A 26,474-nucleotide genomic window follows, 5' to 3' on the forward strand; every position below is an offset into this window, starting at 1 on the left:
GGTGAATGTTGTCCTCCTGCTAAAACAAAGGTCAAATTACGTTATTACCAGGAAACACCAGGTACACAGCTTGTTTTTTCCAACTAATTTTCATATCATTGAGGCTATAAAAATGAGGAAAGGGACCAGAAAGTATGTTTGTTATGACTTTGTCATCTACAGGGTTAATGCATGAAGGTTTGGTGACTGACTCCCCTTAAATGACATCCCTTAAATCTGTTTTAAGAATAACGATGTACAAACCGGATTCCAAAAATGTTGGGACACTATACAAATTGTGAATAAAAACTGAATGCAATGATGTGGAGATGGCAAATGTCAATATTTTACTTGTAATAGAACGTAGATGACGGATCAAACGTTTAATCCGAGTAAATGTATCATTTTAAAGGAAAAATACGTTGATTCAAAAAGTTCCCAAAAAGTTGGGACAAGTAGCAATAAGAGGCTGGAAAAAGTAAATTTGAGCATAACGAAGAGCTGGAAGACCAATTAACACTAATTAGGTCAATTGGCAACATGATTGGGTATAAAAAGAGCTTCTCAGAGTGGCAGTGTCTCTCAGAAGCCAAGATGGGTAGAGGATCGCCAATTCCCACAATGTTGCGCAGAAAGATAGTGGAGCAATATCAGAAAGGTGTTACCCAGCGAAAAAGTGCAAAGACTTTGCATCTATCATCATCAACTGTGCATAACATCATCCGAAGATTCAGAGAATCTGGAACAATCTCTGTGCGTAAGGGTCAAGGCCGTAAAACCATACTGGATGCCCGTGATCTCCGGGCCCTTAAACGACACTGCACCACAAAGCAGGAATGCTACTGTAAAGGAAATCACAGAATGGGCTCAGGAATACTTCCAGAAACCATTGTCAGTGAACACAATCCACCGTGCCATCCGCCGCTGCCAGCTGAAACTCTACAGTGCAAAGAAGAAGCCATTTCTAAGCAAGATCCACAAGCTCAGGCATTTTCACTGGGCCAGGGATCATTTAAAATGGAGTGTGGCAAAATGGAAGACTGTTCTGTGGTCAGACGAGTCACGATTCGCAGTTCTTTTTGGAAATCTGGGACGCCATGTCATCCGGACCAAAGAGGACAAGGACAACCCAAGTTGTTATCAACGCTCAGTTCAGAAGCCTGCATCTCTGATGGTATGGGGTTGCATGAGTGCGTGTGGCATGGGCAGCTTGCATGTCTGGAAAGGCACCATCAATGCAGAAAAATATATTCAGGTTCTAGAACAACATCTGCTCCCATCCAGACGTCATCTCTTTCAGGGAAGACCCTGCATTTTTCAACAAGATAATGCCAGACCACATTCTGCATCAATCACAACATCATGGCTGCGTAGGAGAAGGATCCGGGTACTGAAATGGCCAGTCTGCAGTCCAGATCTTTCACCTATAGAGAACATTTGGCGCATCATAAAGAGGAAGGTGCAACAAAGAAGGCCCAAGACGATTGAACAGTTAGAGGCCTGTATTAGACAAGAATGGGAGAGCATTCCTATTTCTAAACTTGAGAAACTGGTCTCCTCGGTCCCCAGACGTCTGTTGAGTGTTGTAAGAAGAAGGGGAGATGCCACACTCGGGGGCTCAGGCCGAACACATCGTGATATTTGGGTGCTCGAGCACCCAAGTATAATGGGAGTCAATGGGAGAACCCGAGCATTAAACCAGGTACCCCCTGCTCTAAAGAGGGGAGGGTGCCTGGTTCATAAGAAAATGTCAGAAATTTTTGGTAACATCACCGAAATGGTTCTGTAGCAGCATGGGGAGGATGTATGGATGCATCTTGGACTCGCTGGTTGCTGCTGGGAACAATGTTGTCCGAATAGTACGCCACTATTACATAATGACAACAATAGGCACAAAACCAAGGGGGAAAAATGTATTTTAGAGGAAAAATTTCTAGAAAACATTCTTTCCTGAATATTTACTTGTATATAAAGTGCAAGTGCTGCCAAAAATTACAAGGAAGAGGCACTCCGATACACCCTTAGTTACACATAAAGGAAGGCATCATACACACCCTTTAAAAATTATGATTGATGCCCTGCTGGTAATCCTCAAAAACATTAGGAGCAAGGGCCTGCTGATCTGACCATCTAAAACATTATGGGCAGTGGCCTGCTGCCGCTTTGGTGACTCTAGTTATCCTGGGGCCGATGGCACGTCCCCATGACGGCGACGATCCATTCGGATGTCTGGCCTATCAACTTTCGATGTAATTGTCAGCTTAAAACCATTGTAAACTCTGGGTAACGGGGAATCAGTGTTTTATTTCGGAGAGGGAGCCTGAGAAACGGCTACCACATCCAAGGAAGTCAAGCGGGTAGCGCGCAAATCACACACTCCCGACTCATGGAGGTAGTGATGATAAATAACAATACAGGACTCTTAAGATGCCCTGTTATTGGAATGAGTAATAAAAAATTTACAGGGACTGTCACTGCAGTCTTTTGATGTTCTTTTATGCGCCTAGCATGGTGACCACCGGTAACGGGGAACCAGGGTTTCATGCCGAAGAGGGAGCCTGATAAAGAGCTACGGCTACTACTTCAAAGCAAGGCAGCATGAGTTGCGGGCCTGCATGTGAGCTGACCCAGTAAAATATTTGAGTTGCGGGCCTGCAGGTGAGCTGACCCAGTAAAAGATTTGAGTTGCGGGCCTGCTGGTGAGCTGAAGTGGAACCGACAAACCCAACTTGATTTTCATGGCTGCATTAATCTGCAGGTGACCGTCATACAGCTCTACAGATTTGTTTCCATCTGCATCTTTCTCAACAATCTGTGGCCTCAGTCTTTTATCCAGACTCTGTCATTGTGCCACTATGTGGCCTCCTCATGCTGCCATCTCCACACCATGTCACCTTGCCACTCGTTTTTATCATCATGCTGCTGCTGATGCAGCTTAAAAGGCCTTAAACTGATCACCAGGCCCACAATTGAATTAAGGTTTTGGAATCGATAAACCCAACTTGCTTTTGTGGGCTGCATCAGTGGCGTAGCTAGAAATGACTGAACCTCAAAGCAAATTTTTGAATGGGGCTCCATCTCACAGTCATTTTTTAGCGACCCCTTCCTTTCTTGCCGCCACCATTCCTGTGGCTAGTAAATATCACTTTCTCAGACCAGGGCCGGCAGCTGTTCCATCCATTTTATACACTGTTTATACTGTCACTGTATATAATTTCATTGTGTAATACTGTTGAGGGGGCCCTGACCGAATCCTTTAGTCCTCCTCCTCCTGGATTGGCCTCTTCTGGGTTAGGGCCCCAAAGCTGCAGCTTCCCCTGCTTCCCTATATAACTACGGCCCTGGTCTGCATTAATCTGCTGGTGACAGTGATACAGCTCCATAGATTTCTTTCCATCTGCATCTTTCTAAACAATCTGTGGCCATAGTCTTTTATCCAGACTCAGTCATTGTGCCATTATGTGGCCTCCTGATCCTACAATTTCCACACCATATCACCTTGCCACTCATTTTTATCACCATGCTGCTGATAATGCTGCTTAAAAGGCCTTAAACTGATCACCAGGCCAACAATCTAAGGTTTTAGGCACAAAACCAAAGTAAAAAATCGATTTAAAAGAATAAATTGATTGAAAACATTCTTTCCTGTATATTTACTTGTATATAAAGTGCAAGTGCTGCCAAAAATTACAAGGAAGAGGCACTCCGATACAACCTGTATATCACATAAAGGAGGGCATCATTTACATTGAGTTGCGGGCGTGCAGGTGAGCTGACCCAGTAAAAGATTTGATTTGCGGGCCTGCAGGTGAGCTGACCCTGTAAAAGATTTGAGTTGTGGGCCTGTAGGTGAGCTGACCCTGTAAAAGATTTTAGGTTTGGGCCTGCAGGTGAGCTGACCCTGTAAAAGATTTGAGTTGCGGGCCTGTAGGTGAGCGGACCCTCTAAAAAATTATATGTGAGAACCTGCTGGTGAGTGGACCCTGTAAAAAATTTGATGTGAGGGCCTGCTGGTGAGCGGACCCTCAAAAAAATTATATGTGAGGGCCTGATGGTGAGCGGACCCTCTAAAAAATTATATTCGAAGGCCATATATGCGAGGGCATTATATGTGACGAATAAGCAATGCATGTTGATATGACGGAAGAGGAGGATGAGAAAAGGAAGATTCAACCACATACCCTTGCTTGGACACTTAGTAGTTGTAAGGCACTGAGGGATCATTGAGGACACTGACACGTTCTGCTATGTACTCCTTCACCATCTTCCAAAAATGTTCTCTCCTTGTGGCAGAAGGCAGCACATCAGGGTGAGGGTGCTGGCAGGGTGTCATAAAACTGTCCCAGGCTTTGAAGAGTGTTACCCTGCCTCTGTTGGAACTGCTGTGTGTTCCCCTTGTCTCCCCTCCTCAGTTGGCCAAGGAACTACGGACTCTGCCGCCAGCGTTGTCAGATGGAAAATTTTGGAGCAATTTTCCAACAAGGATCTTCGGGTATTGCACCATTTTGCTCATCCTCCCCACCACAGGAATGAGAGATGAGAAGTTCTCTTTGTAGCGGGGGTCGAGAAGGGTGAACAACCAGTAATCCGTGTTGTTTAAAATGCATATAACGCGTGTGTTGCGGGAAAAGAAGCATAACATGAAGTCGGCCATGTGTGCCAGAGTACAAACAGGCGAGACTTCGCTGTCATCATCAGGAGGATCACTCCCAATCTTCTGATCCTCTTCCTCCTCTTCTGCCCACCCACGCAGAACACATGGAATTAAACTTCCATGAGTACTACCCTCTGTAGCCGAGGCAACCGTCTCCTGCTCCTCCTCCTCTTCGGCCTCCAATTCGCACTGAGAAGACGAACTGAGGGTGGTCTGACTATCATCAACCTGTGTCTTGCCCCATTTCCACCTCTTCCACATGCACAGCGTTGTCCTTAATTGTGAGCAGTGAGCGTTTGAGTAGACACAGAAGTGGGATGGTTACACTGATAGCGTTATCGCCGCTCACCATCTGTGTTGACTCCTCAAAATTGCGTAAAACCTCACAGAGGTCAGACATCCATGCCCACTCCTCGCTTGTGAATAGCGGAATCTGACTGGAAAGGCGAAGTGCATGTTGCAGCTGGTATTCCACAACTGCTCTCTGCTGCTCACAAAGCCTGGCCAACATGTGGAACTTGGAGTTCCAGCACGTGCTTGCGTCGCACAACAGCCGGTGAGCTGGCAATTTCAAGCGCTGCTGCAGTGTTGACAGATCGGCTGAAGCTGTCAGTGACTTGCGGAAATGTGCACAACTATGCCTGATTCTAGGTTGAGTGGCGAGAGCCACAGCTCAGTCTGGTCTCTTAACCCCTGCCACAGCTCTGTGGCGGTGTGCTGTTTTTCACCTAGGCAGATCAGCTTCAGCACGGCCTGTTGCTGCTTCCCTACTGCAGTGCTACACTGCTTTAAGCTACCGACTGATGACTGAATGGTGCTGCACGCAAATAATTCGTAGGTGGAAGTGGAGAAGGAGGCCGATAAGGAGAAGTGGGGGTTGGAGCCACTAAAGTAGGTGGTGGCAGAAAACCCTGATGGAATTGGGGCCCGCAATCCTTGACTTTAGTAGCACCTGTGCCATCCCAGGGTACGAGTCGCTCCTGGCCTCCACAACATTATACCAGTGTGCCATTAGGGATATGTAGCGTCCCTGCCTGAAAGCACTTGTCCATGTGTCCGTGGTTAAGTGGACCTTCCCAGTTACTGCATTGGTCAGAGCACGTGTGATGTTAAGGGACACTTCTTGATGTAAGGCTGGCACGGCACACCTTAAAAAATTGTGGCGGCTGGGGACTGCGTAACAAGGGATGGCCGCCGACATCAGGCTGCGGAAGGCCTCAGTGTCCACAAGCATAAATGGCAACATTTCCAGGGCCAGTAATTTGGAAAGCTGCACATTTTGTGCTATGGCCTGTGGGTGGGTTGCTGGGTATTTGCTCTTGCGTTCAAATGCCTCAGGTAATCACATTTGGATGCTGCGCTGGGACAGGGAAGTGGATGTGGTCACTGATGGTGGTTGCGAAGGTCCAGGTGCAGGGTGGGAGGCATCCGGGCCTGCCCCTTCGACAGGGGATTGGCCAGCACGTAACACAGGGGAAGAGGAGGCAGTGTTGTGACCCGCAAAAACAGATTGTGGACCCAAGCATTCGGCCCACCTATTAGGGTGCTTTGATGCCATGTGGCGGATAATGCTGGTGGTGGTGAGGTTTCTAGTGTTCACACCCCGGCTTATTTTGGTGTGGCAAAGGTTGCAAACGACTTTTCTTTTTTCGTCCTCACTTTCCTAAAAAAAAAAGTGCCATACTGCCGAACACCTACCCCTTGGCAAGGGATATTAATGCAAGGGGGGCCTGTTCGGTGGTAATCTCCTTCTACTGCCTCTTCCAGCCTGTTTAAATGCTGCAGATCCCTCCCCCTCTGCACTGCTCTCCTCGCTCAGCTTGTTGCCACCTTCCCAGGTTGGGTCAGTGACCTCGTCATCCAGCATCTCCTCTTCCACTTCCTCACTCTGATCATCCTCCTGATTTGTTGACCTAACCACAACCTCAGTGATTGACAACTGTGTGTCATCCTCTTCCTCAACCTCTTGAGACAGTAATTGCAGTTGAGTCCTTGGCAACTGTGTCTCATCATCATCCACCTCATTAAACACTAATTGACGTTCCCCAGCGTCATGTTCTTGTGACTCTGGATGCTCAAGTGGTTGGAAATCGGGGCGCAATATCTCAGGTCCCTCTTCAAGTGTGCTTGGCGAGAGGGCCAAATCAATTAATGGCGATATAAAGAGGTCCTCGGAATATCCAAGTGTGGGATCACTTGTTTGGCCAGACTGTAAATGGTGGGAGGAAGGAGGATCAGGGTGAGAATTTTGTGGACAAGACTCCTGGCTACTGAGACTGGACTTGGTGGAAGACAGGGTGATGCTTAACCGACTGGAAGCATTATCTGCTGCAATTCAACCGACAACCTGCTCACACTGGGCTGACTACAAGAGTGGTGTCCTGCGCCGCCCTGCAAACTGGGACATGAAGCTAGGTATCTTGGATGATTGTTTTTCTTGTGCTCTGGCAGCAGGCACAGTTTCACCGCGCCCAGGGCCACGGCCTCTACGTGCACCATCAGTATCACGCCCACTTCCCCGTCCCTTAATGCTCAACTTCTTCATATTAAATGTTCTATGTTATAAGGGACCGTTTATAGGAAAAATGTGGATAAATTATGCAAAAAATATAATTGTTTTTGCTAATATTTTTCCCAATATCTGGGCCTGACACACACACGCGTCACTGCATGGACCTTTATAGGAAAATTATAGATAAATTATGGAAAAAATATAATTGTTTTCGCTAATATTTTCCCAATATCTGGGCCTGACACACACACGCTATTGCAGCGCAGATGTGACAATTCACTGCAGACACCATTTATAGGCAAAGTGTGGATAAATAATGGAAAAAATATCATTGTTTTGGCTGTAATTTTCCCCTATATCTGGGCCTGACACACACACACCCTATTGCAGCGCAGATGTGACAATTCACTGCAGACACCGTCACTGCAGACATCGTTTATAGGCAAAGTGTGGATAAATTATGGAGAAAATATATTTGGTGTCAGTAAAAATTTTCCCAATATCTGGCCCTGACACACACACGCTATTGCAACGCAGATGTGACAATTCACTGCAGACACAGTTTATAGGCAAAGTGTGGATAAATTATGGAAAAAATATACCGTATTTTTCGCCCTATAAGACGCACCGGCCCATAAGACGCACATAGGTTTTTGAGGGAGGAAAATAAGAAAATAAATATTTTGAACCAAAAGGTATGCTTTTGGTGGGCTTTGAACTAATGGTAGCCTGTGAATGACACTATTATGGGGGTCTGTGGCTGGCACTGTTATGGGGGCGTATGTGGATGGCACTGTTATGGGGGCATCTGTGGATGACAGATAAATAGCATCTTATGCTATTTGACATCCACAGGTCCCCCCCATAACAGTGTCAGCCACTGTTAATGACCCCCAATACAGGGGCTGGGGGCTGGCATCTACACTAGTTTTTAAATGGCAGCGGGGGCCCAGTGCAGTCATTGTATTCCATTGCACCGCGCCCCGCTCACTGTACTAATGGTATCTGTAACTGCAGGCAGGCAATGGTTAACTATACATATGTTCGATCTCACAGCCTGTACTTACGATCATAGCAGGCTGGATGCTGGAGGCTGGAGGCAGGAGGCTGGGCGGGCGGGCGGGCACTGGCAGCGTAACTTCCTACGTCACGTGCCTGAGCCGCCTGCTTCATTCATAAAGTGGGCGGAGCAGGCACGTGACATAGAAAGTTACACTGACAGTGCCCGCCCACCCAGCCTCTTTCCTCCAGCATCCAGCATCCAGCCTGCTATGATCGCAAGTACAGGCTGCTCAGTGCTGGATCGAACATATGTATAGTTAACAATTGCCTGCCTGCAGTTACAGATACCATTAGTACAGTGAGCGGGGCCCGGTGCAATAGAATACAGTGAATCCACCGGGCCCCGTTGCCATTATAAAACTAAAGGCCGGCCCCCAGCCCCTCATCCCCCTCGCTGATACACACGCCAGCCGCGCTGTGCAGCTTGCGGTCGGCGGTGTATCAGTGTAAAAATGGCAGCATTCGCCCCATAAGACGCACTGCCATTTTCCTCCCACTTTTGGGAGGGGGGGGGGGGGTGTCTTATAGGTCGAAAAATACGGTAATTATTTTTGCTAATATTTTTCCCAATATCTGGGCCTGACACACAGAAGGTATTGCAGCACAGATGTCACAAGTCACTGCAGACACTCTATATCGAAAGATTATTGCAAAGAATGGGAAAAAAAATTTGCTGGCTATATCATATTCCTGCCAGCCTGCCACCACATACAATAGTCCGTAAGGACTTTTGGGTCTTTGAAACGTTTTTCTATTGAATATATTGGGTTCACACTCCCTACACTATCTGTCCCTTCCTAAGCACAAATCTCCCTGACTCACAATGAGCCGAACCCGTGTCATCGGGTGCTATATAGCACCCGATGACGCGTTCCAGCCAGCCAATCAATGTAATGCCAGTAGCCAACATGGCAATACAGTAATGGCAGTACTTACCTGCATGTTTATTGGCAGCTTAGCAGCCACGAAATGTGTGGGGAAGAGACTTGAGCATGGCGCTCAAGCACATGCGGTACTCGGCCGAGTACCGCCATGTGCCGAGAATAGCGATGCTCGAGCTGTACAGGTATTCGGCCGAGCATGCTCGCTCAACACTACTGGTGATACAATATGTCTCAAGTTATGGTTATATACCTATAATGTTATTATATTACTATATTACTATATTATATTACTATATTACCTGACTCCATAAATGGACATAGCTACAGTTGCAAGAAAAAGTATGGATTTCTGCACAAATTTGTCATAAAATGTGATCTGATCTTCATCTAAGACACAACAATAGACAATCGCAGTCGGCTTAAACTAATAAAACACAAAGAATTAAATGTTACCATGTTTTTATTGAACGCACCATGTAAACATTCACAGTGCAGGTGGAAAAAGTATGTGAACCCCTAGACTAAGGACATCTCCAAGAGCTAATTGGAGTGAGGTGTCAGCCAACCGGAGTCCAACCAATGAGATGAGATTGGAGGTGTCGGTTACAGCTGCCCTATAAAAACACACACCAGTTCTGGGTTTGCTTTTCACAAGAAGCATTGCCTGATGTGAATGATGCCTCGCACAAAAGAGCTCTCAGAAGACCTACCATTAAGAATTGTTGACTTGCATAAAGCTGGAAAGGGTTATAAAAGTATCTCCAAAAGCCTTGCTGTTCATCAGTCCACGGTAAGACAAATTGTCTATAAATGGAGAAAGTTCAGCACTGCTGCTACTCTCCCTAGGAGTGGCCGTCCTGTAAAGATGACTGCAAGAGCACAGCGCAGACTGCTCAATGAGGTGAAGAAGAATCCTAGAGTGTCAGCTAAAGACTTACAAAAGTCTCTGGCATATGTTACATCCCTGTTAGCGAATTTACGATATGTGAAACACTAAACAAGAATGGATTTCATGGGAGGATACTACAGAGGAAGCCACTGGTGTCCAAAAAAAACATTGCTGCACGTTTAAAGTTTGCACAAGAGCACCTGGATGTTCCACAGCAGTACTGCCAAAATATTCTGTGGACAGATGAAACCAAAGTTGAGTTGTTTGGAAGAAACACACAATACTATGTGTGGAGAAAAAGAGCCACAGCACACCAACATCAAAACCTCATCCCAACTGTGAAGTATGGTGGTGGGGGCATCATGGTTTGGGGCTGCTTTGCCTCGTCAGGGCCTGGACGGATTGCTATCATCGAAGGAAAAATGTATTCCCAAGTTTATCAAGACATTTTGCAGGAGAACCATCTGTCCACCAGCTGAAGCTCAACAGAAGATGGATGTTGCAACAGGACAACGACCCAAAGCATAGAAGTAAATCAACAACAGAATGGCTTAAACAGAAGAAAATTCGCCTTCTGGAGTGGCCCAGTCAGAGTCCTGACCTCAACCCGATGGAGATGCTGTGGCAGGACCTCAAAAAAGCGACTCACACCAGACATCCCAAGAATATTGCTGAACTGAAACAGTTCTGTAAAGAGGAATGGTGAAGAATTACTCCTGACCGTTGTGCACGTCTGATCTGCAACTACAGGAAACATTTGGTGGAAGTTATTGCTGCCAAAGGAGGTTCAACCAGTTATTAAATCCAAGGGTTCACATACTTTTTCCACCTGCACTGTGAATGTTTACATGGTGTGTTCAATAACAACATAGTAACATTTAATTCTTTGTGTGTTATTAGTTTAAGCAGACTGTGATTGTCTATTGTTGTGACTTAGATAAAGATTAGATCACATTTTATGACCAATTTGTGCAGAAATCCAGATCATTCCAAAGGGTTCACATACTTTTTCTTGCAACTATATATATGGAGTCAGGGCAGGAACTTCTAAGCCGCGGACTCACACTGAGGGATTCACTCACTGTACAACGATCTTCTGCATAGAAGCATTGCGCTCGAACACACGCAGTGTTGGGCCGAACTCCGCGATGTGCCGAGCATAGCGATACTCGAGCCTAACTGATGTTCAGCCGAGCATGTTTGCTCAACACTACTTAGGGTGCACAGTTTTCCACAGGACAAGAGAAGACAACAGGATCGCAATGTCCATAAAAGACAGGCTGTTCTTGGATATCATGGATAAAGGAATGGTAAAGGAACAGTCAAAAAAGCTGGGTTGCACCTTTACCGTTTAAACCCCAGAGACAACGCTTACCTAACAACAACGAACTTGTCTGCAGTCAAATTATCTCCCTCAAACATAAACTTCAGAGGAGACGAGAGAACATTTCTTTACTTTCATGGAAAGAATATTCCAGAACAACCATGCAGAAATGGCACCTGCGCTCCAAGACTCAGAGGAGTGTTGGTACTTACCCAAATTTGGCATGTATCATCCTAAAAAGCAAGGGCAGATAAGAGTAGTATTCGACTCGAGCGCCAGGTGCGAAGGCGTTTCGCTGAATAATGTCTTACTGTCTGGTCCAGACCTCAACAACAGACTTCTAGAGGCACTTCTAAACTTCTGCAGAGATTCCGTGGCATTTATGGCCGACATACAACAGATGTTCCACTTCTCCCTCGTCAAGGAAGAACATAGAAACTACTTAAGGTTCTTCTGGTACCACAACAATGATCCCAATGAAGACATTGTAGAGTGCCGAATGAGAGTGCACATCTTTGAAAACAGTCCTTCCCCTGCAGTTGCTATCTACGGTCTCAGACATTCAGCCCAAGAGGGTGAAGCAAAGTATGGGTCAGATGTCAGATCCTTTGTGGAAAAAGATTTCTACGTGGACAACTGCTTGAAATCCACCCCCACGAATGAGACTGCATTCAGTCTCCTGAAAAGGGCTCAAGAGATGCTCGCTCTATCTAATTTGAGGTTGCACAAAATCACCTCCAACAGCCGTGAGTTAATGGAAGCCTTCTCACCCCAAAATCATTCAAGTGATCTAAAGGACCTAGATCTTAGTAGCGATTCCCTTCCCATGCAGCGGAGTCTCAATTTGCTCTGGGATTTAAAGGCAGACACATTTACCTTTCGAATCAGCAAGGAAATAAGCCCTTCACATGGTGATGAGTTCTGTCCACCATAAACAGCTTATATGATCTTCTGGGATTCGTAGCGCCTGTTACCATCCAAGGTAAAATGATGCTAAGGGACTTCACCACAGAGACATCTGATTGGGATGATCCACTTCCCATGGAGAAATAGGACCTATGCACAGGTTGTAAGAAGTCTCTCGAAGCTTTGACCAGCCTTCATGTGGCACGACCCTATGCTTCCGTGCCATCTACTGAAGTCAAGATGCAAAGACTGTATATCTTCTGTGATGCTTCAGTCAAGGCAATTGCTGCCGTAGCATACCTAAAGACTATTGACGTCAAAGAACAATGCCATATAGGATTTGTTGTGAGCTGGACCAAACTGGCGCCACTCCACGAACACACGATTCCCAGACTGGAGCTCTGCGCTGCGGTGCTTGCAGTGTAGTTGGCTGTACTTATAACTTTTGGAATGAACCTAGAAATTAAAGAAGTCGAGTTTTATGTGCACAGCAAGGTAGTCCTAGGATATATTTGCAACAAAACCAGATGCTTTTACGTTTATGTCTGCAATCGGGTGCTAAGGATCAGGAGAGCCACTTGTCCTAAACAGTGGCACTAGTGTCTACACAGCATAATCCTGCGGACCACGCATCTAGATCCATTGCAGCGAGCCATGGGTACTGCATTCCTGTACTGTTCAACGACTTGCAACAACGGGTCAGACACAATCAAATTAGTAGACTCAGATACAGATGAAGAAATCCGACCTGAAGTATCTGCTCTACACACAGTGACTTCGAACCACCAACGCAAATCCCATCATTTCAAAAGGTTCTCCACCTGGATATTGCTCTTTTGTGCTATAGCCTATGTAGTCCATACAGCTCAGACATTACATGTGAGCCAGAAGCTCTGCAAAGGTTGGCATCACTGCAAACATACCTTTATCGTTCCAAATCTGGAAAGGTTCAAGAACATAATAATTCGCACTGTACAACATGAATGTCACGCAAAGAAAATTGACTACCTCAGCAAAAGCCAAACAGTCTCCAAAGGTAGCGCTTTGAAGAAGCTTGATCCCACCATTGCCCAAAATTGGTGGCTAAGAAAGAAAGACCTAGTGGTGGCGTCTGTTGACGCCAGACGGGGAGTGTTCTGCCCAGCAGGGATAGAAAATGATCTTAGTTCATTTGCCAGAGTTTAAGTATCATTTCATATCACGTCTATTTCATTTCTAATTAATTCTGCAGCAATTTTTGTATTCCTGTAGCTATTAGTTAGGTAACAGCACTGTCTAGCTGTTGTAAAAATGTATTGCACCTTGTTTCTTGTTAATAAAGATTATTGCTCTTATTTGGAGGACAGGATTGGTTTATACTGAATGTCAGACCGCACACTGTGTGAACGTGTATGAAGACAGAACACCCATTTACCTATACTGCCTTTATATGGTAGGCGGAGTTAAACAGTTTAAGGGTGGGCCGCTACACATGGGCCAGTGCTGTGTGCTTGCCTCCCAGGCTACAATTTGCCAGTCAGCCCCTGTCTCCCGTTGTCGCACACCACCAGGCCGGGCTTGAGGCTTAGCTGCACCAACCACTCATCGGTCTGTACTTCCATGCCCGCCCACAGCTCCTGCGCGCTGTGGGTCTTTCCCCCAAACAGATGAGTTTCAGAACAGCCTGCTGTGGTTTCCCCCTGGCTGTGCTGAAGTTGGTGGTGCAGGTGTTGTGCTGATGTGATGAAGAGGTGGTACAGGAGGAAGCGGAGTAGGAGGAAGAGAAAACAGGAGGCACCGAGAAATGTCCAGTGGTGGTGGTAGGACATGCACCAAACCGCTTTACGCTTCAGGCCCAGCCACCACTACTTTTACCCAGTGGGAAGTTAGGGAGATATGAAGTGTGGATGGAGGGGGCACACCAATAAATACAAATAATCCAGGGAGTGCAAACGAGTGGTTAAAAATGATACGAAACAAATAGATTCAAAGAAGAGTCAAAAGAACCACCCTATAAATGCACATCCAACAATGACCACAGGTAATAAAAGTTTATATATGAAGTTTATTAGACAACTAAAACAGACAGACATATTAAAAAATTGTATACAATATGAACAACGTGTCGGTAACAAAATAAAACCGACACATACAGAATCCACTGAATGTCCACAAATCAGGACATGAAATACACTCACCTAAAGAATTATTAGGAACACCTGTTCTATTTCTCATTAATGCGATTATCTAGACAACCAATCACATGGCAGTTGCTTCAATGCATGTAGGGTTGTGGTCCTGGTCAAGACAATCTCCTGAACTCCAAACTGAATGTCAGAATGGGAAAGAAAGGTGATTTAAGCAATTTTGAGCGTGGCATGGTTGTTGGTGCCAGACGGGCCGGTCTGAGTATTTCACAATCTGCTCAGTTACTGGGATTTTCAAGCACAACCATTTCTAGGGTTTACAAAGAATGGTGTGAAAAGGGAAAAACATCCAGTATGCGGCAGTCCTGTGGGCGAAAATGCCTTGTTGATGCTAGAGGTCAGAGAAGAATTGGCCGACTGATTCAAGCTGATAGAAGAGCAACGTTGACTGAAATAACCACTCGTTACAACCGAGGTCTGCAGCAAAGCATTTGTGAAGCCACAACACGCACAACCTTAAGGCGGATGGGCTACAACAGCAGAAGACCCCACCGGGTACCACTCATCTCCACTACAAAAAGGAAAAAGAGGCTACAATTTGCACAAGCTCACCAAAGTTGGACTGTTGAAGACTGGAAAAATGTTGCCTGGTCTGATGAGTCTCGATTTCTGTTGAGACATTCAAATGGTAGAGTCCGAATTTGGCTTAAACAGAATAAGAACATGTATCCATCATGCCTTGTTACCACAGTGCAGGCTGGTGGTGGTGGTGTAATGGTGTGGGGGATGTTTTCTGGGCACACTTTAGGCCCCTTAGTGCCAATTGGCCATCGTTTAAATGCCACGGCTACCTGAGCATTGTTTCTGACCATGTCCATCCCTTCATGACCACCATGTACCCCCCTCTGATGGCTACTTCCAGCAGGATAATGCACCATGTCACAAAGCTCGAATCATTTCAAATTGGTTTCTTGAACATGACAATGAGTTCACTGTACTAAAATGGCCCCACAGTCACCAGATATCAACCCAATAGAGCATCTTTGGGATGTGGTGGAAAGGGAGCTTCGTGCCCTGGATGTGCATCCCTCAAATCTCCATCAACTGCAAGATGTTATCCTATCAATATGGGCCAACATTTCTAAAGAATGCTATCAGCACCTTGTTGTATCAATGCCACGTAGAATTAAGGCAGTTCTGAAGGCTAAAGAAGGTCCAACACCGTATTAGTATGGTGTTCCTAATAATTCTTTAGGTGAGTGTATATACCAGCTATACACAATATCCACCTATAGACTGCATGTAGAAAATGTTAAATGAGGTATGGCTACTAATGGATAAAAGCAGAGCCAGAACCTGTAAAAGCAGCTGGTGCAGTGGATCTGAACAAAATGAGAGATGCCCAACACGTATCACCGGCGCAGTCCGGCTTCCTCAAGAGATATAACTTCCCTGCCTGTGCTTACTGGTCCACGTATCAGTGGTTATGGGTAGTGTTGATTGAGCACCAAGGTGCTCCTGTGCTCGAGTAGAACACTTTACGATGCTCGGGTGTTCTACCGAGCACAATAGAAGTAAATGGGAGAACCCCAGGCAACCCCTGCTCTGAAGAGGGGAGGGTGTCAGGACTCTAGTTCGGCTTAGGAGTCCCTGCTCTGACTCCATATATAGCTATGTCCATATATGGAGTCAATGCTTGGGGACATCCCAGTGTATTTAAATCTAATTTCTGAAAAGTTTCTGCCGGGATTTTAACTCCTTGTACATTAGAGGCAAGGACCTTATCCACTCAGCTATAAAGCTGAATGCTAAACTGTGTCAGAAAAACCTCATAGTAGTTTCTGATCTAGTGAGTATTCCTATTCAGCAGAAGACTTATTTCATATTTCTGTGCAGGTTAACATGTAGTTGTATAATGTAGTGGTTAACATCCTTGCCTATAATGGCAGAAAAATTTACGAAATAGAGATTAAATTTATATATTTTATATATTTTTAGTAATTGTAAAAAATGTATGACACAAAATAAATGTGTAATTGCAAAAAAATAAATAAATAATATATATATATATATATATATATATATACTGTATATATAGCAAACAAATAAAGTAGCAGCACACAGGGTTGTCCTTGTCCTCTTTGGTCCGGATGACATGGCGTCCCAGATTTCCAAAAAGAACTTTAAATCGTGACTCGTCTGACCACAGAACAGTCTTCCATTTTGCCACACTCCATTGTAAATGATCCCTGGCCCAGTGAAAACGCCTGAGCTTGTGGATCTTGCTTAGAAATGGCTTCTTCTTTGCACTGTAGGGTTTCAGCTGGCAGCGGCGGATGGCACGGTGGATTGTGTTCACTGACAATGGTTTCTGGAAGTATTCCTGAGCCCATTCTGTGATTTCCTTTACAGTAGCATTCCTGCTTGTGGTGCAGTGTCGTTTAAGGGCCCGGAGTTCACGGGCATCCAGTATGGTTTTACGGCCTTGACCCTTACGCACAGAGATTGTTCCAGATTCTCGGAATCTTCGGATGATGTTATGCACAGTTGATGATGATAGATGCAAAGTCTTTGCAATCTTTCGCTGGGTAACACCTTTCTGATATTGCGCCACTATCTTTCTGCGCAACATTGTGGGAATTGGTGATCCTCTACCCATCTTGGCTTCTGAGAGACACGGCCGCTCTGAGAAGCTCTTTTTATACCCAATCATGTTGCCAATTGACCTAATTAGTGTCAATTGGTCTTCCAGCTCTTCGTTATGCTCAAATTTACTTTTTCCAGCCTCTTATTGCTACTTGTCCCAACTTTTTGGGGATTTGTTGACACCGTGAAAATTTGAATCAACGTATTTTTCCTTTAAAATGATACATTTACTCGGATTAAACGTTTGATCTGTCATCTACGTTCTATTACAAATAAAATATTGACATTTGCCATCTCCACATCATTGCATTCAGTTTTTATTCACAATTTGTTTAGTGTCCCAACTGTTTTGGAATCCGGTTTGTATAAACCATACTTCTGATATATATGAATGCATAATATTTGAGAAACTACTACTGATGATTTTAGCCATAATATATTTACATATATTATAATATATTATATATTCTAAATATATAATAATATATGTAAATATATTATGGCTAAAAACATATACATACAGCACAGACCATTTGGACGCACCTTCTCATTCAAAGAGTTTTCTTTATTTTCTCGACTATTAAAATTGTAGATTCACACTGAAGGCATCAAAACTATGAATTATCACATGTGGAATTATATACATAACAAAAAAGTGTGAAACAACTGAAAATATGTCATATTCTAGGTTCTTCAAAGTAGCCACCTCTTGCTTTGATTACTGCTTTGCACACTGTTGGCATTCTCTTGATGAGCTTCATGAGCTAGTTACCTGAAATGGTCTTCCAACAGTCTTGAAGGAGTTCCCAGAGATGCATAGCACTTGTTGGCCCTTTTGCCTTCACTCTGCGGTCCAGCTCACCCCAAACCATCTCGATTGGGTTCAGGTCCGGTGACTGTGGAGGCCAGGTCATCTGGCGCAGCACCCCATCACTCTCCTTCATGGTCAAATAGCCCTTACACAGCCTGGAGGTGTGTTTGGGGTCATTGTCCTGTTGAAAAATAAATGATGGTCCAACTAAACGCAAACCGGATGGAATAGCATGCCGCTGCAAGATGCTGTGGTAGCCATGCTGGTTCAGTATGCCTTCAATTTTGAATAAATCCCCAACAGTGTCACCAGCAAAGCACCCCCACACCATCACACCTCCTCCTCCATGCTTCACGGTGGGAACCAGGCATGTAGAGTCCATCCGTTCACCTTTTCTGCGTCGCACAAAGACACGGTGGTTGGAACCAAAGATCTCAAATTTGGACTCATCAGACCAAAGCACAGATTTCCACTGGTCTAATGTCTATTCCTTGTGTTCTTTAGCCCAAACAAGTCTCTTCTGCTTGTTGCCTGTCCTTAGCAGTGGTTTCCTAGCAGATATTCTACCATGAAGACCTGATTCACACAGTCTCCTCTTAACAGTTGTTCTAGAGATGTGTCTGCTGCTAGAACTCTGGGTGGCATTGACCTGGTCTCTAATCTGAGCTGCTGTTAACCTGCGATTTCTGAGGCTGGTGACTCGGATGAACTTATCCTCCGCAGCAGAGGTGACTCTTGGTCTTCCTTTCCTGGGGCGGTCCGCATGTGAGCCAGTTTCTTTGTAGCGCTTGATGGTTTTTATGACTGCACTTGGGGACACTTTCAAAGTTTTCCCAATTTTTCGGACTGACTGACCTTCATTTCTTAAAGTAATGATGGCCACTCGTTTTTCTTTACTTAGCTGCTTTTTTCTTGCCATAATACAAATTCTAACAGTCTATTCGGTAGGACTATCAGCTGTGTATCCACCTGACTTCTCCACAACGCAACTGATGGTCCCAACCCCATTTATAAGGCAGGAAATCCCACTTATTAAACCTGACAGGGCACACCTGTGAAGTGAAAACCATTTCAGGTGACTACCTCTTGAAGCTCATCAAGAGAATGCCAAGAGTGTGCAAAGCAGTAATCAAAGCAAAAGGTGGCTACTTTGAAGAACCTAGAATATGACATATTTTCAGTTGTTTCACACTTTTTTGTTATGTATATAATCCCACATGTGTTAATTCATAGTTTTGATGCCTTCAGTGTGAATCTACAATTTTCATAGTCAGGAAAATAAAGAAAACTCTTTGAATGAGAAGGTGTGTCCAAACTTTGGGTCTGTACTGTATGTTTCTGCCAGGATTCAAGCTCCCTACCTTGTACATTAGAAGCAAGGATGTTAACCACTACACTATACAGCTATATGTTAACCTGCACAGAAATATGAAATAAGTCCTCTGCTGAATAGGAATTTTCACTACATCAAAAACTACTATGAGCTTTTTCTGACACAGTTTAGCGTTCAGGTCCTTGCCTCTAATGTACAAGGGGTTGGGAGTTCAAATCCCAGAAGAAACTTTTCAGAAATAGATGCTAAATTACATTTAAATACACTGACTTGAGCATCGCGTTTGAGCACACGCAGTGTTCAGCCGAACTCCACGATGTGCTGAGCATAGCGTTGCTCGAGCCTTACTGATGTTCGGCCAAGCATGCTCGATCAACACTAGTTATGTGGACCTTGTCACAGATGGCGTTGTGCAGAGCATAACTGATTTTACCCGCCACTTGTTTATGCAGGGCAGGGACGGCCTGGAAAAGTAGTGGAGGCTGCACATTCTTTGCCTGGTGCATATGCTGAATTTGGTGGTGCAGAGGTTCCTGAAAAATTACACCGAGCTGTCAGAGCTACTGCAGAAAGTGTGGGCCGTCTGTGCGCGATTTCAGTGTTCTTACCCTGCTGCTCGCCTCTCTGCGCTGTAGCATAACTTCTGCCCTCCCGCTCACTGCATTCACATAACACAGTGTGGCTGGAACTGCACTGGAGATGTTGTGGCTGGCACCATGCTAGTGGCTTTGTGGCTGGCACTGCACTAGAGGTCTTGTGGCTGGCACTGCACTAGAGGTCTTGTGGCTGGCACTGCACTAGTGGCTTTGTGGCTAGCACTGCACTAGAGGTCTTGTGGCTGGCACTGCACTAGAGGTCTTGTGGCTGGCACTGCACTAGAGGTCTTGTGGCTAGCACTGCACTAGAGGTCTTGTGGCTGGCACTGCACTAGAGGCACTGTTGCTAGAGCTGTTTTGGGTGGAAGGAATATACGAGACAGTCAAAGCTTGATCGACTTTAAACTTTTAGGTCTTGTTAATGCTGTATAAAGCCCTACAAGCTGAAACATTGTGATCATGAGTATTTCATCTGTGGAACAGAAACATATACAGTATTTTTCCTTCTGACATAAAACTTTCTAAAATTATTTATAGCTTTCATTTTTGTGTCTTTTGAATTAAACAGTTGAGAAGCGTGAACCTGATGGACACTTAATTATGAAGATGAAAAATCCAGAACTATTCATTTTTGTCTACCCTCCAGTAAATGTGATCTTGTATTGAGTTCAGGTCTCCACAGGATAATGTAACATTTTGGGAAGAATATACACCCTAAGACTCCAGCACTTGAGGTCAGTATGGCGAATATCTCCACAGCCACCATGTATTTCCCTTTGGTGCTGAGATAAGCTGGGATCATGGCAATCCAGACACTGCAGAACACCAGCATGCTGAAGGTGATGTACTTGGCCTCATTAAAACTTTCCGGTAATGTTCGAGCTAAAAAAGCCATAATAAAACTAATAATCGCCAAGACCCCCATATAACCCAGGACTGAGTAGAACCCAATAACGGAGCCTTCATTACACTGCACAATGATCATTCCCTGATTGGAGTGAGTGTCCAGCTCTGAGAAGGGAGGTGATAGAGACAACCAAACCATACAGATTATTACTTGGATGGATGAGCAGAACAACACGAGAGAATTAGACCACTTGCTTCCAATCCAGCGTTTCCAGGAGCTGCCAGGCTTGGTGGCTATGAAAGCAATGCAAACCATAGCTGTTTTGGCCAAGACACAAGAAACAGCTACTGAGAAGAGGATTCCAAATGAAACCTGACGTAGCATGCAAGTGAGGTCAACTGGATGTCCTAGGAACAAGAAGACACAGAGGAAGCTCAGCATGATGGAGACCAGGAGAAGGAAGCTCAGGTTTCTGTTATTGGCCTTCACAATGGCCGTGTCTTGGTGCAAAATAAAAGTTATAAGAATCAAGAATGTAAGGAAAGAAAGTAGAGTAGAAACCAGAGAAACAACCAGGACGATTATGTCATCTGTGTAGGAGAGAAATTCCAGCAGCTTTGGAGCACAACCATCCTTCTTCTCATTGGGCCAATCAAGGTCCAAACATTTCATGCATTTTTCACTGTCTGGAAAACATATGGATGAAATAAAAGAGCGGCATGTGAAATAAATAAAGGCTAATCACAATGTACTAATCACAGGAACCTCATCCATCCAAATATGAATGTAAACATGTAAGGACTAGAGTCAGAAAAAAGACACTTCAAGAATTTGTGAATATTTAGAATATACTGATATATATTCGTAATTTCGAATATTCAAGTTTTTTTTAAATCAGTACACATGATCCCTCCCTGCTTCTAGCTTGTGGGCCAATGAGAAGGCTGCAGTATCTTTGACTTTAGGAGTAGTGTTGATTGCGAATTTTCGTAATGCAAATTTTTATTGCAAATTTTTTAATTGCCGTGTAAAAACATGATTCCTCCCTGCTTCTTGCTTGTGGGCCAATGAGTTATTGGCCCACAAGCAACTTAACCAGGGAGGAATCATGACTTTAGATGGGAAAAATGATGAATATTCTACAAAATGAATATATAGCATATATTGAATATATTAAATAGAAAAGGAGGCTTCAGCACCAAGCATGGACGTAAAAGAAATTCCCAATCTTTATTCAGCAATATTCCATATGTACAGCAATCAGTGGCACAGGCTCCCGCTTATTCCCAGGAAATCAACGCGTTTCGAACAAAAGTGTTCTTAGTCATGATCTAGGTGTCTAACATGGTGATCATTGAAATAGGGTCCAGTTCCCGCTATTCCGCCCCCAGGAGGAGTCCTGGAGAGGTGGGTTGGACGCAAAGACAATCAGAACCATGCAAGGCACCTGTACAAACATTTCTCCCGTGGCATAAAACATATAAGTTTACTTTAAGCATACTAAACAATTAAACAATCTAAAATCATGTGGTTTTACCTATCAAAATACACCAGGGATATTGGCCCGAGAGTGGTGAAACAAATATGTCACTGTCCACAAGGCAAGTTCGAGACAAATAAATGAACGTATACAAATATATAAATGGATATCCGTAGCAAATATAAAATATAAAAAGGCAAAAATATATAAGTATAGGTATAAGGTATATAAGGTATATAATAAGGCAGGATGCAAAAGTATAAGGATAAGAAATGCCAGGAAATATACAAATACAACCAAATGAAACCATATAAGATTGGCAATATATATGCGCATATCCCGTTGTAAGGCTGGTTGTGTCAATTCAGTTGAACCATATCAGGGTAGCCATGGTTCTAGACGAATTGTGTTCCCATGTACACCTGGCAATCGCCTGGTGTGAATTCATGTCCTAGTCTGCGCTTATTCGTCAATCAAAGGGTTATAGCCGGCATGGGGTTAATTAGCAGCGCCGCCTCGTAGTGTTTCTCTTATTTCTTGCTGCATAGAGAAATCCTTTTCTGGCGATCATCTTAGTATTCTCAAAGAGAATGCAATGTCACTGAGATCCGAGATTTTAAAGAGGGAAAAATAAAATAAAAAAGACAGAGTAATTATACAGAATCTAATCTTCTTATTTATATTAGATATAATCAATATTGTTATTTAATACTACATTCATTTTTGGTTTTGGTTTTATTATTGACATCTTATTTCCCATTCCCATTTAAATTGATACATTACTTCCATTCTCACATTCCCAATGTTTGTTCCTAGTTGATATTTATTCTTGATCACCCATAATTATAAAGTAGTGGCCAATAGTACTTTTGGTATATAAGCCTAACAGAATATATTTGTTTGGGCATTAACCCCATTCATATCTAAATTGGAACACCATTAAACAGGATGTATCTATATTCAATAACCATGATCGTAACTATAAGGAAACCGGACCATATGGAATATAGAGCCATTGTAGGACACTGTCACCACACTGGAGCCTCAAAATCAGTAGATAAAGAGAGGAAAACCCACATGTTTAAAAAGAAAAAAATATTTTAAATGACCATGTATAGAAACATAGGTCTGCTTGCAAAAGTATAAAACAGGATTAAAACAAAATGATAATGGCTTAGCTGCATGTTACCTTTAATATAGGTACATTAATTCTTTTTTAAGGTTAAGACCCTGCAGATATCTTGTTTTTAATCTCCAAATCCAATATGCTTCCCGTAAAAGGATCTTTTGTTTGATGTTGCCGCCCCTTTGTGGTAGTGTGATACGTTCAAAAGCGAAGGTGGAGAATGTGTCTATATTACGATCATGGATATTTATGAAGTGACTGGCCGATTGTCTTTGCGTCCAACCCACCTCTCCAGGACTCCTCCTGGGGGCGGAATAGCGGGAACTGGACCCTATTTCAATGATCACCATGTTAGACACCTAGATCATGACTAAGAACACTTTTGTTCGAAACGCGTTGATTTCCTGGGAATAAGCGGGAGCCTGTGCCACTGATTGCTGTACATATGGAATATTGCTGAATAAAGATTGGGAATTTCTTTTACGTCCATGCTTGGTGCTGAAGCCTCCTTTTCTATTTGAATCCACTACACGGACTGACTTGGGTCCGCCTCGTGCACAGCTACATTGGACATCTGAGGTGAGCTGGCTTTTTCTCCTTTTGCCTATATTGAATATATTAGTTTTTTCAAATATTCGTAATATTCTAAAAATAGAATATATAGCAATATAGTGAATATTTGAAAAAAACGAATATAGAGCAATTTAGCTAATATAGTGCTATAATCTTCTTTGTCTTTTTTTCTCATCTGAAGTTCAGATTGGAAAAGCTTACATTTATAAAAAAAAATATTATAGCACTATATTAGCTACATTGCTCTATATTATTATTTTTTTTTATATTTGCTATATTGCTATATATTCTTGTTTTAGAATATTACGAATATTCGAAAAAGCTAATATATAGCACTATATCGAATATATAATTTTTTTTAGAATATTCGTAATTTTTTCCATCCGAAGTCATGATATTCTTGTTTTAGAATATTACGAATATTCTGAAAAACGAATATAGCATTATATTAGCTATATTGCTCTATATATCAGTTTTTTTTTATATTTGTCATTTTTTTCCATCTGAAGTCATGATTCCTCCCAGCTTAAGCACTAATAAGCAGGGAGGAATCATGACATCAGATGGAAAAAAATGACGAATATTCTATAAAACGAATATATGGCACTAAATTCTATAGTGCTATATATTCGTTTTTGACCCACGCCTGTATTGATCGCTTATATTCGCATATTACGCCATCATTACCTTGACAATTTTCGAGTAAAAAATTGTAGAATATAACGAATATTCGATTTCGCAAATATTGTACGAAATATTTGCGAAATATCGCAAATTCGAATATGACCCCTGCCGCTCATCACTAATCTCACACACCTTCCGGTTTCTGTCGACACAGATATGTCGCTGACTAGTCAAGCACTGGCTATGGTGGATATTTCTGTGATAAGAGGGACCAGTAAGCATAAAAGGAAGCATTGGAACAGAAGTGTTGGAAGTCGGTGGGGTGAGTATTGCTTCTTCTTTTTTTATTTCAAGCATTTTTGGGTTTTAGTGGCTGGAAGACTCTTTTAAAATGCAGAAAGACCACAGTATTATGGGTCCATATGGTATTGGTATATAATACAGTACGCATGGAATTATTTGTATTACAGACTTAGAAGCCTTGTACAGTTACTGTGCACGCAAACATGTCATTTGGCCCTTTGCCTGTAGACAGTACACACAGTTTTGAGAAAGATTAGATGACTGTCTAGTGTTATCAACATGGTGTACGTGTGGGGGCTTTGACAGCCTTTTAATAGATCTCATGAAGGAGAAGGCAAATAGTAGAAAATAAAAATATCTCATTTCCCTTGTATTAGTTTATATTAAACTACCCCTCGGCGTGGGGTTTACAGCCACATAATATTCACATTACCAGAACATAATATTTTTATACCGGTAGTATTGGAGATTTCTCCCACGGAGCACTGAACACAATAATAGCAGCAGGAATAGATTCTGGATTTTGAGACCTTTCTGGTTCCCGGTAAACAGTTTTCCGAACACTGAGATCTAGGGATCTAGAAAAAATAAAATAAAATTAGAACTTTTAGGTGATCTATGATCCCTCTACAATCCTGGAGAAAAAAAATATGATAATCTTCTATGATGTAAGGATGAAAAAACTACATAGAGGCCCTGACGTGGGTAAGAAGAGGCTATAGGCTTCAGGGGAGCATGAAGTTAAAGATAGTGAACTATTGTCATGCTAAGGTTTAAAGTGATAATGCACTGTGAATTTATAGGTAAGTTTATAGGAAGATGTCTCACCATTTAGTGGATAGAAGAGCAGCACAGGTGTGGTCCCTGCCATCTTACTCTGGTGGATTCTTTGAATCAGCTTAACCTGGAGATTTCTTAGGTTGGGCATGGATGGCTGGAGGAAATGCTATTCAAGTGTTGACCCATGGAAGAGGCCCCAGCTACTGACCCTTCTTACTCACCACAGGTCCAAGATAGGTCTCGACTGAGTGCCCATTCACCCTCCCATCTGAACCCTAGTCTCTTCTTAGTCAACCAGGAACAAAAGTCAAAATGACACTTCAGGGCCAAGGTATGTACAGGTGGAAATCACTCCCAGAGGCGGCCTGAGAATCAATTTCGGCTACTGGTGGCTTTACTTGTCAGTTGCTGTTGCCGGTGGGGTGTAGGGGTCAGAGAAGTCCTGCAGGCCACCATATCAGTATGGTCACTTATGACTGCTCCAGCCAAATACCATGGGCAGCCAACTCCTTGGGGCAAAGCAGTTAACATAGAGGTGTCAATAGACAAAGACAGACCATGAGGTGTGAGCAGGAGGAGGGCAGGACTAAACAAGGGCTGGGGGAAGATGGACTAAAGGTTTCAGCTGCTGGTCAGGAGCTACACTTGATGTCTTGTCCTTCCCTCTACTGAGATGGTAATCTTAGTAAATAGCTTGTAAGAAGTTCTTGTTTGGTGGACATACACAAAATAAATTGACCTCTCACTAAGAATCAAATAGGAAAAAACGATTTTCGTGTATTATTTTATTCTTAGTTAGAGCTCAGTTTATTTTGTATTTGTCTACTGAACAAGATTACTTATGAATAGAGATGAGCGAAGTTTTCCAAAACTCGTTTAGGATACTTCGCTGAATTTTTTTTAAAATAATTTGATTCGATCTGAATTAGTTTGTCACAAAGAGCGTTAGAAATCAGCCATATCCCGGCCTGCAGGTAGAGTGTATCTCAGTGTATATCACTGTGCATTGCAGAAACATT

At 43.4% G+C, this 26,474-nt stretch overlaps 1 protein-coding gene across 1 annotated transcript in view; it reads right to left on the reverse strand.

Moving 5' to 3' along the window:
- Window positions 1-20,347: 20,347 nt before the first annotated feature.
- LOC122933979 (vomeronasal type-2 receptor 26-like) overlaps window positions 20,348-26,474 on the reverse strand; it is a 44,166-nt gene continuing 38,039 nt past the window's right edge. The window contains exons 7-8 of the mRNA XM_044289070.1: window positions 25,130-25,253; window positions 20,348-21,255 (exon numbers count right to left, since the gene is read on the reverse strand). Of these exons, the coding sequence (XP_044145005.1) occupies window positions 20,348-21,255; window positions 25,130-25,253 (1,032 nt within the window). The remainder of the gene's footprint in view (window positions 21,256-25,129; window positions 25,254-26,474) is intronic.

Source organism: Bufo gargarizans, chromosome 4 (assembly GCF_014858855.1).
Source record: "Bufo gargarizans isolate SCDJY-AF-19 chromosome 4, ASM1485885v1, whole genome shotgun sequence".
NCBI lineage: Eukaryota > Metazoa > Chordata > Amphibia > Anura > Bufonidae > Bufo > Bufo gargarizans.